Consider the following 19,641-nt stretch of genomic DNA (forward strand, 5'->3'; position numbering starts at 1 on the left):
TCTCGTTGCGAAGTATTGCTTTGTACTATACTTTATACTATTTTATTCAAAATGGAAATAATTTTTGTATTAAATTTTAAATTGAAAAGTGCAGAATAGCAAATATTCATAATGACTTTTGTCGTTGAAATAGTTACTCTGATGATTGACTAAGGTGCAGTCCCCTAAGTCTCGAAATCGGAATCATTGGATTCACTACTGGAAGATACATCATTGTCCATGCATCTTGATTCCACGGGAATATGTTTCTCCAAAGGAATTCTAAAAGGAATAACAGGCACAATTAACAAGAAACATATTAAATGAATGAACTGTCGATGTATATAAATCAAATAACAGCTTTTTCACTTATTATTAGCTATTATCGTTAGTTTGCAAAAATATGTTGGTTTGATCAATAATGGGGGCAAGGGCAACATGCATCGATGATGTAGAACAATTTAGCGAAAGCGTTAAATTAGCAATACGCGCACACAGACAGTCGCACACAAATCTTGCCTTCTACAATTGTTTAATTATCTCGTTTGCTAAGAAAGTGCCGTGGTATGATGTATAGCGTGTTTATCTTGAATACATTTCGGTATCTTCCGTGACATTCGTAAGACACACATTCTCGGGCAACAAGCTTGCTCTGTCGATCTATGTTGAATAACATATTAATTTATAGAATCTTTTATTCCAGCCCGTAAAAAAGTAAAAACAAAAAATTCTCATCGAAAATCATAATCTTAGAAGATCATTCGCCGATTATATATGATATTTTACAAGTTCTCTTTTAATAGATATTCTGTTTCAACCAATCTTATCTCAACAAATTTAAGTCGATTTATACTCCTGTGAAGAATGAATTGATAACAATATATTTGCACGTACTTTCCAATAGCCCAATCATCACCGCCGTCCTTCATCATAGATAAAGCTTGGCAGAAATCTCTTCCAATGGCTTTGAGATGTTCCGTATCGAGATGTAATCCCGCCAATACGCCTTGATCGCATCCACAAAAGCTGCTTTCCATCGTGTAACTTCTGTTTGAACAAAACGTTAAGTAGCAGGGTGTATTGACATTTTTCTCAATCACAGCGACGCAGTATCAGTGATGTTGACCAAATGTAAAAGGGGAATGTTTTACCGAGTTAATTTGAATATTAAAATGGCGTATAATATTTAAGTTGCAAAAGAACAGATCTTTTTTGCGAGACACGCGTAACCTCGACCTTGCTACACGAAATCTTATTACGAGCCAGATCTCAATCTGCCCAGGATATACTTAGCTGTCGTTTACCTCGGAACACCCAACTGCCGCCACACAGCGACTCTGGCAGTGGATTCCTTGTTCCTCTCGACCTTGAAGGAACAGAGCTGCAAAGCGAAAGCCGGCGAGGTCCTTTGCATGAGATGCGGTAACATCTGATACAGAAAAAAAGTCGCAAAGATTACGAGATCGCACTTACTTAGAGGCTTTCGAGACGAGAATCAAGGTCCCGTGATCTGAGAGAGAGAGAGAGAGAAACACTTTCTCAGAGCACTTTCTCGGATAACACTTTGACTAATGACAGTAATGACATTAACGTGCAACGCGCGAAACGAATAGGCGGCTGTCGGCGAGTAATTGCTCGTGCAAATCGAAAGTTCGCGTTGAAAGGACGGCCGCTGAAAGTGATAAACGTCCGTCGGGCCGGCCCGCTGGCAGGTAAACGTAGAGGATAAATGATGCCGCGATCTAAAGATCTAAAAATATTACCTAGCCTCGATTCTCTTCCGTCGATTCCCTTACCAAATACTGCACCGGCTGGTCCGGTTTCGCCCTGTCCGCGGCGCTCCAGGAACCCGACCTTGAACAACCGAACAGAAACACGTTCTTCCTCCGTGAATGGCCGTGGTAGTCGACGAAAACGTGGGGCGGTCTCTGCAGCACCCTGGCGCAATACTCCATCAGGCCCTTCGTGTGATAGATCACCGGATGATACGTCCGCGTGGGACTGCTCCAACGTCGGTTCAGGTCCTCGTTCGTCAGACCGTATCGATTGCTGCCGACACAACGAAAGCACGTCGTGCAGAGATTGCAGATTCAAAAACAGACGACAACGAAAAAGAGGAATCGACTCTCGTCTCTCGTCTCTCGTATATAAAAGAAACCGGACACCGGTTCTAGCCGGACACTTTGCAGAATCTTTGCGATCACGAACGTCGTGATCGTTAAAACGCTGAAAATTGTTAAAAATCCCACTCGCTATATGCAATCGTAAACGTGTAACGTCGTCAACTATCTCGCGAGACTGGAAATTCCGAGCTAGCTCTTTCCGATCTGACATATATTATTTCTTACTCGTTTTTACAGCTTCGCTCCGTTTCAATATCCCGTGAATGGGGAGCCTATGGGTTCCGAACGACTCCGTAAATGAGGTAATTTTAACGTCTTGGAGCGTTTGCGTTGCGCGAGAATATCGCGGAAATATTTATGCGTCTCTTCGAGAGAGAGGTAATCTGCGAGCATTATTTATTAACCAATTTCCCCTAAGACGCTCGCTCAGATTCGCGACATAAAATATATCCGGTAATTTCCTAACGTTTGCCAGAAAAATTCTCTTCAAATATGTCTCTACGTGCGTATCTATGTGCGTAAATGTACGCGCAATGGATTACGCAACGGCGCGGGCGCGGCGACGGCGCGGCGCAGCCGACGATTCGTCTCGATCATCGATATATCCTTTCAGATTGACAAAAGCGGAGGGGACCCCGCGAGATCTATCATTTTCATTTAAGGATTCAACCGCGGTTAGAAGGACGTTTCCGGCGGCCGGAAACCCAGTCGAAGGAAGTGACGCCTTCGCGTCGCGCATAGCTAATAGCGGGGCACGGCAGGTGACGACCGATGAAGACCGCCGTTTGAATTACGGCTTTCGTCTTGACGTCTCTCGGGGACATGCCTATCGTCCCGCGCTAATATCTCGATCTACGTCGAATATCAAACAGATAGCTTATTTCGAGGTAGCTGCTCATTTCTGCCGAGGTGAAGTAACGTCGCGGCGCGTGAATACCTGTGACGCGTTTCGCCCAAGTTCCGCGAAAGGACGTGGAGGAGTCGATTCAGAAATTTTCCGACAGATATACCTTTGGCCTCTGTTAACATCAGCGCAAGGTTTGTTTATTTCTATATCTAACATGATTTAAACGCGACAGCATATGGCGAGAACGACGACTGCCGTCCATGCGCGGACAGGGTACGCTTGATGGTGTCCCGCCGAGAGAGAGAGAGAGGACGTTCACCGGCGCGTCACGTTCGCAGAAGCCGACGGCGAAAGAGGACAGTCATTCGAGATAATAGATCTCATCATGCGCGCATGCTACGCCAAAAAAGCGGTCGCGCCGCGCCGCGCCGCGCGCGTATACCGAAACGAAATCGCGCGGAGAAGCACAACGCGCTTCGTCAGGTAATGCCATTAAGAACATTCAACATCTGACGGACGAGAGCATTCGCGAACGGGTCCCTGTTCCGTCTGAGGGCTCGAGATGATGAGATTTGAATGCGGGAAGCTCGCGCCTTTTCCAAATTTAAACTCAGGAAATCTGATATCAGAGACCTTTCACACTTTTTACTAAAATTAAAATAAGACTATGAGGAACAGGTCATCGCCCGCAGCTATATAGAGATGATAATAAATCTTTATTTAAATTTCCATAACGTAGTCGCGCTTAGTAGTCGCTTAGCAATTTCCGAACGTTTAAAAACCTTTTTCAAATTCATAGATCGAGATAATGCGAGTCCAAATGTAGAAAGAACTCACGGCGGTGAGTCATATGTTTGAAAACGATGATTGAATGACTGTACAATGAGAGTGTCGCTGTTTTATTAACCGTTCGATATAATGGGCAGCATCAGTCTCTTCGTGTCGGCCGCCAATGTCAATGACTTCGAGGAGGGAGCCTTGACTGCGAACTTCTCTCACCTCTGTGGAGAAGAGAGATCCTGTACAAATTACACGTAACCGACCACTCGTCTCGGACCTGCTCCGTGTCAAACGTTCAAAGGATACCGCTCGTACGTCACGTGATACCGCGAGTATTTTAAAAACGATCTGTGGATACTTGAATCTTCTCATGGCTGAAACCACATCAAGTTTGAAAAACTAATTGAAAATTTGTTTGTCGATGCTTTATACGCTTTGATTGATTATATCGGCGCAAGTTGTTCATACGAACGTCGATCACGAGATTCTCTGAAGTATGATAATCGATAGCCATTAGACTTGTTATACTGACTTTGCCTTTCCGCCCATTTAAGTCCAGTCCGGCGTTACGACCTCTGCGTAAACGAGGCATAAATCTAGCCGTAGAAAAATAGCGCTGCAAGAACGGCCATGCAAAAGAAAAAAAAAAGAAGCCGTAGTATATTGGATCGCGAGAATTCTCGGAATAACCGACGGAACAAAATCGAAGAAGAGACGAGCGGAAACGAGGACTCGCGGTCCGTTCTTGCGATCGTAAAGCGAAATCCTCTCCTTGGGAACTTCTGCTTTCCTAGGGCCCTTCTTCCACGTATCGCGTATTTCTTCCGTGAACTTTACTACCATCATGTCCGCTCGCATCTATCTCCGTCCCCTCTTCCACGGCCTGGCAGCATTTTCTCCAGGGTTATCCCGGGGTTTGATCGTGCAACCGCCGGCGGACGTTTTTCCCTTCTCGACTTCGTTTCCACGTCTCTAAATCTCACGCTCTCACGGCGCGCGGCGATCTTGTCGTTTCGTAACGCGTCGCCAACATCGTTACGCACGCAACAAAAGTGCATAACAGTGTAGCGCATTATGGATGTCACACAAACGCCTTTGTATATCACAAAAGTGTACTAAAGAAAGCGCATTACGCGTTTGAATGTTTGTATATTAAATTATCCGGTACAAAATTAGCCAGCAAAACGTCTAAAAAAAAAAAACTGCGAGTTCGACGAAAGATATATATAGATGCCCCACGAAAATAACATTTCCAGCGAAAACGTTGAACGGTCTTTAACGATTCTCTTCAGCCGGTTAGTCTTCGATACATCTAGCCTAATTAACGCAACCGAGTAGCCATTGCGAGCGTTGAAAAAGGACGGCAAGCCGTTTACCTGTTTACGATACTAAAAATACCGCAAATACGTCGGTCGTAACGAGATTCGACATCGTCATTTCCAGCGTTCCAGCTTATTCGGAGGCACGCGAAGCATCTAATCGAGGGTCATGAACATTCTGGACGCGCAAACACGTGCCCCGGGTGCAATCGTGGCCATCGCGGCCGATGGGAGAAACCGAATGACGATTCTCTCGCAATCGTCGTGTAAGGACTAACTGCACATTAGAATATTCGTGACCGGTCTCGATTTGCATTCCTCTTCCGACCCAAGGTCTCCGGCCGGAGCCGACCCTTTTTCTACGGGCGGCAAAGGGCGAGCAAATCCATTCGCTTCTTCTATGCCTTTCTATCTTTCTCTTTCATTCTCTTTCTCTCTTATATTCTCCGTCGACCGTTTCTTCGAAGACGCTCGTCTCCAGCTAAAACGCGCACCGACGTGGTTTCCTCTCGCGAGGAACAAAACGCGCTGCTTCCTCGCGAGTTTTTGCGAGCGCGAGCGATTCGAAGCGTCCAGAGTGTTTTCCAAAGCTTAACATGTCGATAAGAAACGGTATTATAAAATATACACGGAGCGTTCGACGCAAACGACTGAGATTTTCATTTCAGCGGAACCTCCGATAGAGTAATTACTCTAGAAACGGATCGGCCAGATACCATGGTCGTTTTAATAAAGATTCACGATTCAATCATTCAACCGAATGATTCGACCACTTATTCGCCAGTCTCTGTAGTTCGAGAGACACAATATTACGCGAGACTGAATAAGCGACTGCACTTGTCCGAGGCAACGAAATGCCTTCGGCGATTACGAGATCCTCTCTCTTTGCTATTGATTAATTTTCTTAGAGCAGCTAAATGTTACGACGGCAACGATGCATTTTTCGGTCGTCCTATACGTAATCCAACCAATTTTACGATACAAAACGCAAAATAAGACGAAATAAAAATTTCAAGAATACTATACACCATAATGTGATACGCTGAAAACAAAATTACATTTCATTCCGCGCAATTGTCCGAATACATTAGGTATAAATCTCGTATTAAGCTCGTCGAGCCTTACCAGGGCACTTTGTTGCGCGTACGTCGCGTCGCTTACGTCCAATCTGCATATGTAAGGATAATGGCGCGCGTTGCCGCGTGTAAATTATTTTTACATACGTGGGCATGAGAGCGCGTGAATACCTCGTGAATACGTACTCGTGTAGAGGAGCGTTTTTCTTGGGAAAAAAGAACCCGCCACTGCTATACCCGTATACGTAACGAGCTGCCCGATCGTGTTAAAACCTCCGGGAGAGGGCGAGCCTCTTCACCTCGACCCCGTAATCGCAAGCGAGTTCACGGTTTCAGGTTCTAGGTCGTCCTCTCTTAAACCCCAGGCACGTAACCGCAACAAGGGCGTGAGTAAAGCGGCCGTGCCGTGGCAACGGCGGGATGATCAACTCCTAATGATTCGCGATCACCGCGACTCGTTATTACGGGTCATTCGCGGGTGTTCCGTCGTTAATTGCGGCACGACGGCGACGTCCGTCTCACGTTGAAAGTAAAAAGAAAGAAAGAAGAGAAAAGAGATCGGCATATCGATAACGCGTTCAATGTTCAATCGCCGCCCGTGACATTACGTATTCCACGCATGATTCCACCGCACCGCGTCGTCCGCGTCACATTCCGCGCGGCTGCTATGATTTCATTATATCCCACGAGAAACGAACTGTCTAAATATATCCAGCGAGACAGCGTCTACATAATAAGATACGCGGGTACGTAATCGATGAGCCGTGCTCCGGAGAAACGATCGGTAGTCGAAGGCGATGTTCTCAACTTGGAGCCCTCGTACCCGCCCACCGCTCGTCTTCTACATCGTAATGATTGATTATCCGGGCAATGTAGTTATGCAAGGAAAAACGAGACGCGAAACGCTGTTTCACGGTTGCGATCTCCTGTCATGCGCGTTTGATTAAATCTTGGAATAGAAATCCAAAACTTCATTAATTTTATTAATTTTATTTTGTCGAAATATATACATATTATTTGCATCTTATAACATTTAATTTTTTGTAATTCTTGGATTCTTTTATGAGAAAAAATTTATAAAATTTTGAAGTACTTAAATAAAAATAAATTGTTAACGAGAACCAGATTTGTTTGCTACTTTGTCAAGTAGAAAGAAGTTAATATTATAATAAAAATTTGATGCTTATAGCGAGAAATTACAAGTTCTCAAATGTTGTTATCATGATTCTCGGCAAATAGATAACACTGATATATAAGTCTTCCTATAGTAATAAGGAACAATAATAAGAAATTCTAATAGTTTTACTCGATAAAGGGGCTCGTAGTGTAAAAATATTTAAAAAACTGAAGCGCAGGTGAGAGTCACTGTTTTAAGACTCTCCAAAGAAAAGAGTAAATCCATAAGCTGTCCTGGTACTAACTGAATTATGGCTAAGAGTGAACCATAAAAAAGTGTGCAAGGTCGTGCGGCCCTTTGGTACTATGAAGTCGCTCGACCACTTCTGCACACACTTATAATTGGAGATTCTTTCGGGATAGAACCAAATTCTATAAATAGTTATGCTTTTTGGTACCCAGTCCGGCTGTCGACGCGATCCCTTCAGTCTCCTCGTCTTCCTCGACGATTGTTTCGCTATTCAAGAGAATCGAAAGGATACAGAAAGATAGATGTATCCATCTATTTGCGAAAAATATTTATAAAATTATCGCAAATTTTTGCAAATTAGCATATGATGAATTATGTAAAATACAATGACATTATTGACCTTTCTTCGAATTTATATAAAAGGTATTGCTTCGAAAGCTGTCGTCGGTCTATTGCCTGTTTATCTGGAATTCATCCCTTATCGCGGAGATAATTTTCATATATTTGGAGCATCTCACGCTCCCTCGAAATCCAATCGCGAAATGCCGCATGAGGACCACTGTCCTAGAGGTATCAAAATGGAGGAACGAACGCCGTCGAAGCCTTCGGGGCAGTATGGCTCCTTCGATCGTCTCGGTCCGAGGCTGTTCGCGAGCTAAAACCGAGAGTTCCGTACACATAGAAAAAAGGAGAGGAAACGAGACGCGCACGGAGCAGAGATGAAGAGGGTACCGGTAAGAGCAACGAGAGGAAGAGGGATTCTCGGACGGGAAAAAGACGAGAAGAGATGCGAGCGAGGGAAGGAAAGAAGAGGGCCTTACATAGCGATTGCTGGCAGGGCCTGAAATAGACCTCGGCAAGAATCCCCCTGTGGCATCCTCCCTCTCGACTCTCCTGCTCCAGCCGCCTTCCTCTCTTCTTCCTCTTGGTCGCCGCTGACCGCCGTTGGCCGTCGCTGGCCGCCGTGCCGCGCCGCGGCGTACCCCCGTCTTCGCTTTTGTTTTAGCAAAAAAAGACCAAGTCCCTTGGCGCGGCTGTGAGAAGTTGTTCCTAGCGTCTCCCTCGCATGGAGCGGATCAAGCGAAAGGGGGGAGGAAGAAGGAGGAGAAGAAGACGAAGAAGAAGAAGAAGAAGAAGAAGAAGAAGAAGAAGACGACGACGACGACGACGACGACGACGAAGAAGAAGAAGAAAACGAAGTGAGAGAGAAAAGTAATGGTAAGGGAGAACGAAAGGACGAGGAGACAACGACAACGACGGTGATGCGATGGTGGTGGTGCCGCTGGAGAATCGCTTGTTTATCCAGCACACCGAGCTTCTGCTTTCGTCTCACCCACCACCACACAGAGAAGAGAACCCCGTAAGCATCGCCGGACCTAAGTGCACTCGAGCGGACGCGATGCATTCCCACGGGAATACCACGATGGGAACCCAACCTGTTAAACTGACCTACACCAAGATACCGGCGGAACGTGACTTGCGCCGCGAGGTACAAACCCGGGCATTCACGGTGTGCGCTTGATTTGCACAGAAATCTGAACAAGTTCCCTGCAGCCGAATATCCTATTTCTCTTAGGCGAGACCGCGAGGGCTAAAACTGATTAATTTTATCACGATGCTTCATCTTGATATTAAAGAAAGATGCATCACGGTATATAATACGAATGCGAAATCGATGAATCTTCCTTGGTCGACAGAGGACGTCTCTCGTAAAAACATTCTCTTCCCGTTGATAAGATCCGCATCGCGTCCTGCATCAAACACATTTAATGAAGTAGCCACGATGCAGCAACCGCGAAACGCTTCTCGGGCCGCGCGCCACTCCGGCCGATTCATCTGCATTCCTGAATCGTGGTCCACGAAGAAAACCGTCACGGCGCCCTATCCTGTCATTAAGCTCGCGGCACGGCATCCTCCCGTGCAAGAGCTGCAACAAGCGGACGTTGCGCGGAGCCGGAGAGAGAAAGAGACGGAGACATAAATAGAGAGACGATTTCCGTTGTGCGGTAGGTCTTGGATGTCACGCGAGGTCCTTTTTGCTCACGATCGCCCGCACAGCATGATGCCGCGTAACAGAAATAACACGTCGCGTATCTGATCATTGATCCGGCGATTCCGCCACCAGGCAGAATCTCCACGAGAGAGATAATGCCGTATACGGACGGCAGCAAGAGGGGTAAGATACGAGGGGGATAGATGAGAGACGTTTTCTGGGACGTAGAGACACGTCGGTTCCTCATCACGTACCGGTTCCGATATTGTGATCGAACAACTTAGTGAGCCAATATTCGCTCGCGATATATCTCAAGAGCAAGTGGATCGATCTCCCGAACCAGACGGGAACACATGGTCAGAAATGAAGCCTACCTTGAGACCCGAGCCTTTTTGCGACCCGCGTTATCGATGTAAACCTGCGCCGATATATTCGATACCGGCAATATAGTTTCATTAGTTTAACATACGAAATGTTTACTCTATCAATAATGTACTCTTGAGAAATATTTTTCTGTACAGCGGAACAAATAAAGACATACATTTAAATAATTTCGTCAAATATTTAAAAGTTTTTCGAACGACGATGTTTCGAAGAACAAGAAATATGTAAACACGAATAATACTTTTCTATATCAGATGGCCGACGCGACGCGTCAAAATAAACTTGAGATTTCCAATAACAAATCTTAATATCATGAGAGGCTTCTTCATAGAGAAATTATCGTCGATGGGACACACTATAAAGATTTGGCGACAATGATAAAATGGTATTTCAACTACTGAAAAAAATACGTGATGACGCGGTGGTCCCGATAAAACGTCGGCGTTTCGCGCGCATCAAGATTGCGGAATAGCTCAAGACGACAGTTCGCAAAAATATGCTTCTCTCCTAATCGATCGACGAAACGCAAATGAAACTTATGACAGACGAGAAATGCGATAACTCGTTAATACGCCTCGTCCGCGGGGAACGGGGTGACGCGTCCCACGATACAATCTCGTATCATTAATCACGCGAAAGCTTAATTGAGACGCGCCCGGTAGTCCTCGCACGCGCCGCGCCGCGATATCTGCGATGCGAGCATACGTGCGAGCGTGCCTGCGTGCGTGTGATCGCTCACGAGTCGGTGAGCCAGAATTCCATCGAGTCTTGACGATGACGATGCGCTTCGAGAGAAGTCGAGCGCAGAGGAAGGAGCGCCGCGTCCGCACTGCCCGCGCCGCAAGAACAAGACGGCGCCAAAGGACGCGAAGAAAGCGAGCAGTTGAAACTCTCGATGCTCGCATCCATCACCGTTTTCTTCACGGCGATTAAGCATGCGCGATCACTCGCTTTGATTCCGTCGAGCGAGGTTCACGCGTATTATTAGATAGACCGATATTTCGGATGAACGCTTGGATGAGACTTCATCACATAGGTATTAATAATCGAGTCCGTTTATTTCGTTCGCACAAAACGCCAGCTATCCCAGATATCCAGGTATCAATGTTCACGAGCCGACCTTCCACAGATCGAAGGTATAATTTACAGATTTCTCCTTCTCGAAGGCAGGCGATTTGTTGCAATTAGCGTTGGATTTGAACGGCACGATCGTGCGTGTCGTTTCGCTGACGAATGAAGTGAGGCGGATTTTTAGGGATAGATGATATCGGAGCGTACGGGAGGATGCCTCCGAGGAGGCGTTCAGAAATGAAGTCTGCCTTGAAACCGGCGTCTTTTTGCTGCGTTCGCCGTCGATACAAATCCACGGAGAACCGTGAAGACTGCGGCAAAGTAAAATTCCGTACCGCGAGCGAAAGAAGCGATGGATGGCGTTATACGACGAAAGAGGATTTACAGTGTCGGGAACAAAGTAAACGCCCGCGCGCGCGAGTGCATAGATGTTATTAATGGGATTAACGTAAACGCTACGTTGATCGATACGGGGATAACAACGTTCTTGCTATTACTCGTCCCCTCCATTATTTCACGTCCGCGCGATATACCGCTTACAAATGGATTATACCTCTTCGCCGAGCAAACATTATTCATACGACGCTTTGCTAGTTAATATAATTAACCCGACGTAATCACACGTTGCGCGTTAATTTACAATCGCGCCAACGATGAGAGAGTATGCACACGCTTGACAAGTGTGGCTGGCTCCTTCGACAACTGGAGCGGCCGCAGTTTTTGTTGCAAAAATAATTATTTACTCTAACGACCGATGATCGATCGAGGTTGATTAACTTATTATCCGACATGAAGGTGTGCGTACGTTGTTCAATACATTCGTGTAGAGAGAGTATGAAATTATTTGTGGGACGTATTACTGAAGCTATCTGAATTTCTAATCGTTAAAAACGACGTGTCAATAAGTGTCCGAGAATACTTTTCACCTGTCGAGAAAGATTTCTGCTGTTAAACGTCCACGGTTACTCCTCTCGAACACACTTTACAGTGTTCGAGAAGAAAGGCATCCCCTCGGACTCTAATATATAATCCTCGATTTTGCACATCATCTTCGCAGTCAAGGGTGGAGAGAGGAAAGGGCAATCCGTATCAAATCAAGCGTGGCGTCATCGGTCGCGGGGCATGCTTCCACGTTGTTCAACGTGAACACCCATTGTGCCTGGTTCTTCCGATCTTGTCATCCGCGGTTTTTTTTACGACGCGGCTCGATTACTTTTCGATTCGTCTTCATGTCATCGTCATCATCGTCGTCTTCGTCGCCGTCACCGTCGCCGTCGCCGTCGCCGCCGCCGCCGTCCCCTTCGCGCGTTGGGCTCCTGCTCTAGCTTAGCCAGTGAATCATCTTCAACGACCCCCTCCTCTGGGATCCGGGCAGAAGACTCTTAAGGGGGCTCACGGAGCAGCGCGAGGCCAGTCCGAGAACGCGACCCTAACACTAACATCCGGTATAGTCCGAGAGAAAGAGAGAGAGAGAGAGAAGAGACGAGAGTCGGAAACGGAAACGACTGACTGCTTGATCGCCGCACTGCCAATACAGTAATCGGCACGCTAACATGAAGATCATCCTGTTGCTCTTCGTCGTCGCGGCCTTCGCCTCAGGTTAGTACCCTTTTACATCACGACACAATGCCGGCTCGTTCGTGCTCGCTTTAACATCCGCGGTGACGTCTTCATTATTATGAAATGATTGTTCTCTTGACTTCATCACGAGCATATTGGATACACTCTTCCGCTCAACCATCGACATCTCTTGCATTTCTGACTGTCCACTTAACGCGTAGTGTTATATGTGAAAACAATATAATTAGCATTTTAATAGTGAAGAAAATTTCAAAATTACGAAAAACATGAAATCGTAAAATCAAACGTTTTGAATATTTGGTTCAATTATGTAAATATTTTATTTAATTCGTTATAAGTTATATGTTATAAATATTTTGTGAAAGTTTTACAATATATTAAAAAATGTTTATTTTTTATATGTATTCTTATATATTCAATATATCTTTCTCTGGACCAATTGCAAATACCTATTTGTTATATTCAAAATTTCTAATTTCCGAATTTTCTTTATTTTAATCAATTGTTTTTAATATTACCCTTTTATATTTTCATATTTTAAAACCTTTTTATATTGCCTGATATATATTTCTACTGTTCTTAGTAGTAGTAAAACACGCACTTTTCTGTCATTAAAAAAAACCCCTGCACCAACTGTCAGCGTATTCAAAGTTGAAACCGGAAATAACCGTTGGTAGAACACGCAAGCGACATAATGCACCGGGTATATCGCGTCTCTTCAAAGAGTTTCTATCCGTTTAAAATTCTGTCCATTATAATATATTCAGAGTCTATAAAAATCATTCAAATTTGATAGAAAAAATACTTTTAAACAGTAATAAGTAAAATTAAAACCTCATATTTTTTAAACAAATATTTACGCACTGAGAGAGATAAATTTCATGATATTTACGATTTGAATCGAAATCTCCGCAAGTAAAAGTGATGTTACATCCTACGAAGCGACAATCCTGCGCACGAAGAAGCTCATTACTCATATTCAAAGGCTCGTTACTTGCGTTCATTAAAAAAAGAGGAAAGAGAAAGAGATTACACACGCGGATGAACGTTTACCGAGACCGTTTATAGACATTCGAGCCCCCGTTCGTGTACTTGTTCCTTAGACCGGGAATCTTGTCGAGTATCATTAGCCGAACGGCGGGAACGCATTACGTGAACGAAGCTGTAGTTAAAGCGGCTGGTCGCCTCTTCTTTCACGCGCGCATACACCGGCGGCAGACGTCTCAAGGCCTTTGGGTCATTTACCACCACCTGCACGTTCAACTTGACGATCCGGAACGTTTTTGCTCCGGATGCGCCTCTACGAAGTATCCAGAGCCGTGACTAGACTTTTGCCAACCGGCCGAACGGATATCTCGCACCGTCTTGCTTCGCTGCTCTATTCTATAACAATGTAGTCCGCGCGTACATGCGAAATTGCTCCCTCTTGGGAAACTCAGATTGATTCGCTTCGATCCCGCCGAGATTCTTCAAGATATCGTAACAAAGAAGTTTCAAACGTCTGTTATCTTTTTGCAAAATTAAACAAGCAACAATATCGCATTGTATCTGTCTTCTCACATCGTCTTTTCACCTGCGTTTGGCCTCTCGATCTGTTATCTCGGTCTCATCAATCATTGAGTCTTTTAAATTTCGTGACTCTGACTATATGTATAGAGGACGAACTTGTTCTCTTCTTACACCAAAGCCTCCTTTTGTTTCGTAACTCTCTTACGTAAGAGTACCAAAAAATATCTCAACTCATTCATCTCAAACATATAATTATCAAACGTTTTTGTCGTATTCCTCTCTTTCTCTCTCTCTCTCTTTATTTATTAAAATATCTCCTAATAAGATTAAAATTTAAAAAGTTGATTTTTCTTATCATTGTCAGCCTTTGCAGCCGTAAACATGTAGTACAAAGCAAAGAACAATCGCGACTAGAAACAATGAGAGGGACTCGCAGTTGCGACACTCGTTCACCTACCGGCTATTCGGGGGTCTCGACGCGTCATAATTCATAAGTACAGTTAACCAAATAGCCGTCGCGGTTCAATGAACCCGCAACTTGATATATCGTGTGAACACTGCCCTTGTCGTAAAGCTTCCAGTCATTGTGAAGCCGGCTAAAAACGCACCGCGTCAGGGTACGCATTTAGAGAGTGAAATTAAAATCGTATTATGAAGCGGACAACGATGGAATAGTTCCATCAATTTCGTTCCTCTTGCTACGTCCTATCACTATTGTATCACATATAATGCGATGAAAATGACGCTTCTTAACGTATATAAATTTAAATGATCTTTTTCTCAGTTTCGAAATGTCTATCATGTGGCTAACAATAAGTTATGGAGATTATTATCACATATAAACTATCTAAACAGTTTCTAAGTTGAAAACTTGATTTCGATTGTTATTGTTCCCATACTAATGATCTCATTTTACACGCTGCATTGAAAGATATGCGGACGTTTTTATTAATAGTAACGGTTCTCTATCGCGAGCTTCGAGCAGTACGATACTAAAATAGAATGCTGCATTAATATTCACTGAACGGATTCTCTCGCGTCTCTACTGCCATTTGTAGCCTTGTCGGAACTGAACGGCAGACATGCTTAGATAAACCATAAGTAGCTCTAAAAAATAATTTTTTAATAAAATGTGGTGAATTAAATTGAAAATCGTTTTCTTTTAAATTATAATTATAGAAAATAAAAAATTATTTGGAACATAAAAATATAAAAAAATAATCTCAATATTATAACAAGAGACTGAATTAACATATTTTACTATAGAATTAATAATTTTTTTAAATAAATATAATTGTTACTGCTGTTATTGTGCGCGTTAATTTGATAGTCAAGTATACGCACATACGTACACTCGAATTATCGCGAGAATGGCATCAACTATAATGTGCCCCAATTTCGCACACGTGCTACAATTGAGTGTGTTTATAAGTTTATAGCGCACTTTTAACATGGTTTAAAATGAGACGTGATGCAAACGTAGCTGTTTGCGGTATTAAAGAGAAATGTAAAATGTAAAATGTTTCGTTCACAGCCCAGAGGATTACAACGATCCAGCTGGATGGCATACAATACTTCGTATCGCGAATGAACCCCTACAGTCCAGAACTGAATTACTTCCTGGCGTATCAATATTGCCGTTCGCTGGGCCTCCAGTTGGCGTCTTTCGAGACGAAAGAGAAGGCCGACACGATGACGCAATATTTGAAGAACGCCGGTTACACGAAATACGACTTTTGGACCTCCGGCAACAAGCTAGGCACCGACATGTTTTTGTGGATGAGCACGGGACTGCCGTTTAACGTCACCTTTGACTACATGCTGAAGCGACCTGGCAACAGACCTGCCGACGTACCACCCGGCACCGAACCCCAAAGGGTGGCGCGTGAAAGGTAATATCTTTAACTAGATCGTGCACTATTATTACTACTAATTAGTAAAAAAAAACCGTCGATTAAATCAGAAGATATTAATTAAACACATATCCAATAACAATAAGATCAATTAAATATTTACATCTCCACTGAACGCTAAAAATGATAGGCAACGTCTTTCAGTTTCAAAGAGCCAGTATCATTTTTCATGATCGAAGAATCGCATATTAGTCGATCGTAGTTGTTACGAGTAACGTGGTTATCAGCCACTCTCTTCCGCAGTTCTAACACCCGGAAACTCGTGCGTGGAATAGCTAACAACAGAACAGGTATTCTCGTTTAAATTCCAAAACGCGAGTTTCTCGATTTCAGCGGCGACAGCGGCAGCGCGGACGGATGCGTCGCGATGGTAGCACCTACGTTAGCCTGGGAGGCGCAGGATTGCACTCTCGTGAAGGACTTTATCTGCGAGCAAACAAGATGCTATTACTACAACTACGGCAGCATTCCAGTCTCCGCGACTCAGGGGTAAGAGGTGAGATAATATTTGTCACAAAAATACACGAGTCGAAAGGAAGGAGAGAGAAAGAGAAAGAGAGAGAGAGAAAAAGGGAGTCTAGAGATACCGATGTACCTTAAACGAATCTCGCTTATGCACGGAGTGCAAAAAGTAAATGACCCTCCAGCGATAAGCTATGCAAATGTATATCGCGATAATTGAACGTATTTATCCCTCCTGCTACCGAAGTATGCGGTATGCGGTATGCGGAATGGTTCAGCTTAGCGACAGATGAAAATTTATTATTATATTCGCGACTTGTAAGTACGTCCCGTGTCGACAACGCGTCACTGTAATTTCAATCTCGTAGAACATATATAGAACTTGAATCTTTTCTTTTTCAGCGATTACTTAATGTTTACGAAGGCGTGAAACGAGGTGATACTTGTAAACCGGACGTCACCGGAACAAACTTTTTCCTCCGTGCAATCTAGCGAGAGATAGAAATAGCTTGAAACGAGGAATGCTTTTTCTTCCGCAATTCGCGGTAAAATGAGGAACGGTTATTGCGATGATCAAGACGCTAGATCTTGACTCGCCAGTATTAAACCAGTTCTTCGAGATCTTCCTCGCATAGCTATAGCTAATATAGCTTCGGGATCGAAGTGTCGATGAATGAGAATAGCTCAGCCACGATACGGAATTCCAGCAAATGCCTTTATAGCTTAATCTTAATAACGCAATTATTCTCTCGCTTCTTGACGCACGATACTCACAAACGATACACTTCTTACACGTACACATACACAAGTATGGCTTCACTCATTGCAAATAACTGCTGCTATAAAAATATTTACGTGACAGTGAAGCTACGCTTTCCTCTGCTATTAATACGATGCTTAAATTAAGCCATTAATAATCGTAAGACGCTAATTTAACAATAAATATTTTCAATAAATTCGCGAGAAATTAATTATTTTAATTCTTATGAAAAAGCGACGGGAACGATTGAGATCTCCTGAACAAGCCCCTTTATCTTTTTAGAAATCACAGGCCGTACATCACAACCACCTCGGTGCCAGCCAGCGACGACCAAGCGAGTGATTACGTAACTGACAGCACCGATATCGATGATCACCATCTGGGTACCGATCCCCAGAACGAACAAGAGGCAACACCATTGGAAGCGGACGTGTCCGCGAACGAAAAACTATCAGAGGACCCGGTCGTCAGCAGGCTAATCACTACGGCCGCTCCCGCATCTGGCAATCAGCATCAACAGCAACAGCAGTCCCGTCAACACATGGGAACGACAGCGTCGGCGACGTCGCTGTTCAACGACGATAACGAGCGCGAGCGCACGGCCATCGGCGACCTGGACGATATCAGACCAGATCACATCCCGGACATCGCGAGCCTGTTCACCGGGCATGTCGCCGTGGCATCTCAACCGCGGAAAGACAGCGTTTTCGACGGTCTCGAGACTCGCCAAGTCCTGCGACCGTCGGTCTCCCGTCCCGTCGTCTCCTCCGCCTCCTCCTCCTTCTCGTCGGAGATGAAGATGGAGCATCGCGAGTCCTCCGACTACGGTGACTTGGCCGCGGAGACTGAATTACCGAACAACGGTCTCGAGGACGCCCACACGATTGGGCCGTACGACAGCGTGCAAGATTATGTAAACGATCAGCCGGCAGACTCGGCGGCGTCGTCGGCGGATTCGGCGATGATGAAGGACCAGGATGACGACAGTAGCACGATCTTGCCAGAGGCGGAACCGGCCTATAGGTACAACATCAAAGTGCGCACCAACGGCAAAGTATTAGACCCTCCGTCCAAGTAACGCTTTACTTCCTCCTAGATAACGTCGCGTTATTTTGTTTTATAAGTGACAGAAACACACAGATCGACATTCTTGAGGAACTAAGTATATAGGTATATATATATATATATATATATTATATTTGTATATGTATATCAGAGTGCATTTTGCACATGTGACACGAGCGAGCTGTAGCTGTTTCGCGGATCAGACCGATCGCTACTGTTGTCACCGCTCGCTGTTTAGCTCTAACTTAAGGCGTACCCGATATAATGCTCGATAGTTTTGAATCAGAAAGACACTATTATCAGCTTTCTCGGTCGGCGGCAGGCAGAAATGATTATTACGAACCGTCCGTTAGTATCGAAGCTTGGAACGAACACGAATGAGTAATGCCGCGACTCGGAAATGATATTAAAGATGTCAAAAAGGAAAAGCCGTGATATCAGTCGAAAACAAATTATTCTCCTGCCGACGTTACTCGACAAGCTGTACATTTTCACAAGGGCATTTACTCAATTACTCAGCTCTCATTTTCTATCATCGATGACGCCGGCGGATTATCATTTTCATCGCATCATTTATTCATCATTTCTATCCTGTTTATTCTCATTAAATTCTCATTAACAGTATTAACAACAGAATTTAGAATAGGAAAAATAAAAAATGAAAAAAAAAATATTAAACTCAATAATTCACTATTGAATTAAACTGCCAGTTTCCGCCAGCGTCTTATATCTTTATAAGGTGATAATCATCATCGTCATAGTTAACATGTGTCTATACGTCTGCAAGACGAAACATTCGACACTCTACCATACGATTCCCGAAATATTTTGGGATGCGTAATGGATGTTAAAGAAACCGCTGAGAATCAGTCGTAAATGTTTCGGTCATCCAGACGTATGACGATCGGTGTACGTAGTTTCATCAACGAGGAACGTTGCTCTCTAGCTGCTATGGTAAGTCACTTCCATATTAATTCTGTGTAGAACGGCGCGAATGTGCGACTTGTGTAACTGAATTTTAATAAAGATACGACTACAGTCTTATAATATTACGCGTCTGCCATTCGCTGTTCCCACTTATATCATTCTATTCTTAAACGTAAAGTTAGAAAGTTTCATGTTAGAGCTAGGCACATGTTAAAAGTCTCTATCATGATTTTCGTCCAATAAAAAAACGGTTTGATAAAAATATACATAATTGTTAACTTACCAGCCGTTTACAACTCCTTCTATATTTAGCATAGGAATTATTTTGAACACATAATCGTCACGTAAACTGCTAGCGTATTGGTTGTCACTTAGGAGAGCCTCCATGGTTCCGTGCATCACCCAAGAGGCGTTGCTTTCACCGGGGTGTACTCTGGACGTTAAAAAGATCATCTTTCGTGTCTGAAAGGGAATGATACTTAGCTC

At 44.1% G+C, this 19,641-nt stretch overlaps 2 protein-coding genes across 12 annotated transcripts in view; one reads left to right on the plus strand and one right to left on the minus strand.

Moving 5' to 3' along the window:
- Nucleotides 1–103: 103 nt before the first annotated feature.
- LOC112463195 (cytosolic carboxypeptidase 1-like) overlaps nucleotides 104–19,641 on the minus strand; it is a 28,855-nt gene continuing 9,317 nt past the window's right edge. For 6 of the 9 annotated variants that reach the window (XM_025029402.1, XM_025029395.1, XM_025029401.1 and 3 more), the window contains 6 exons: nucleotides 19,439–19,617; nucleotides 1,776–2,028; nucleotides 1,284–1,408; nucleotides 874–1,026; nucleotides 499–639; nucleotides 177–261 (listed from right to left, as the gene is read on the minus strand). In XM_025029402.1, coding sequence (XP_024885170.1) covers nucleotides 528–639; nucleotides 874–1,026; nucleotides 1,284–1,408; nucleotides 1,776–2,028; nucleotides 19,439–19,617 — 822 coding nt within the window. In that variant the 3' untranslated portion in view covers nucleotides 177–261; nucleotides 499–527. Of the gene's footprint in view, nucleotides 262–326; nucleotides 640–873; nucleotides 1,027–1,283; nucleotides 1,409–1,775; nucleotides 2,029–19,438; nucleotides 19,618–19,641 lie in introns of those variants that run through there. The other 3 variants (XM_025029397.1, XM_025029396.1, XM_025029403.1) reach the window with 3 other exon arrangements.
- LOC112463198 (C-type lectin 37Da) lies at nucleotides 12,254–19,272 on the plus strand. 3 transcript variants are annotated; one of them, XM_025029409.1, is made up of 4 exons: nucleotides 12,255–12,537; nucleotides 15,563–15,920; nucleotides 16,275–16,430; nucleotides 17,446–19,272. In XM_025029409.1, exons 1-4 carry the CDS (start codon nucleotides 12,492–12,494, stop codon nucleotides 18,239–18,241), a joined length of 1,356 nt encoding a protein of 451 aa, XP_024885177.1. In that variant the 5' UTR covers nucleotides 12,255–12,491; the 3' UTR covers nucleotides 18,242–19,272. The 3 variants fall into 3 exon arrangements, with proteins under 3 accessions (XP_024885180.1, XP_024885177.1, XP_024885178.1); XM_025029410.1 differs by having other exon boundaries at nucleotides 12,258–12,537; nucleotides 16,275–16,437; nucleotides 17,446–17,532; XM_025029412.1 differs by lacking the exons at nucleotides 16,275–16,430; nucleotides 17,446–19,272 and adding an exon at nucleotides 16,185–16,258 and having other exon boundaries at nucleotides 12,254–12,537.

Source organism: Temnothorax curvispinosus, unplaced genomic scaffold, assembly GCF_003070985.1.
Source record: "Temnothorax curvispinosus isolate PA1 unplaced genomic scaffold, ASM307098v1 QBEX01013129.1, whole genome shotgun sequence".
In the NCBI taxonomy this organism is placed as follows: Eukaryota; Metazoa; Arthropoda; class Insecta; order Hymenoptera; family Formicidae; genus Temnothorax; species Temnothorax curvispinosus.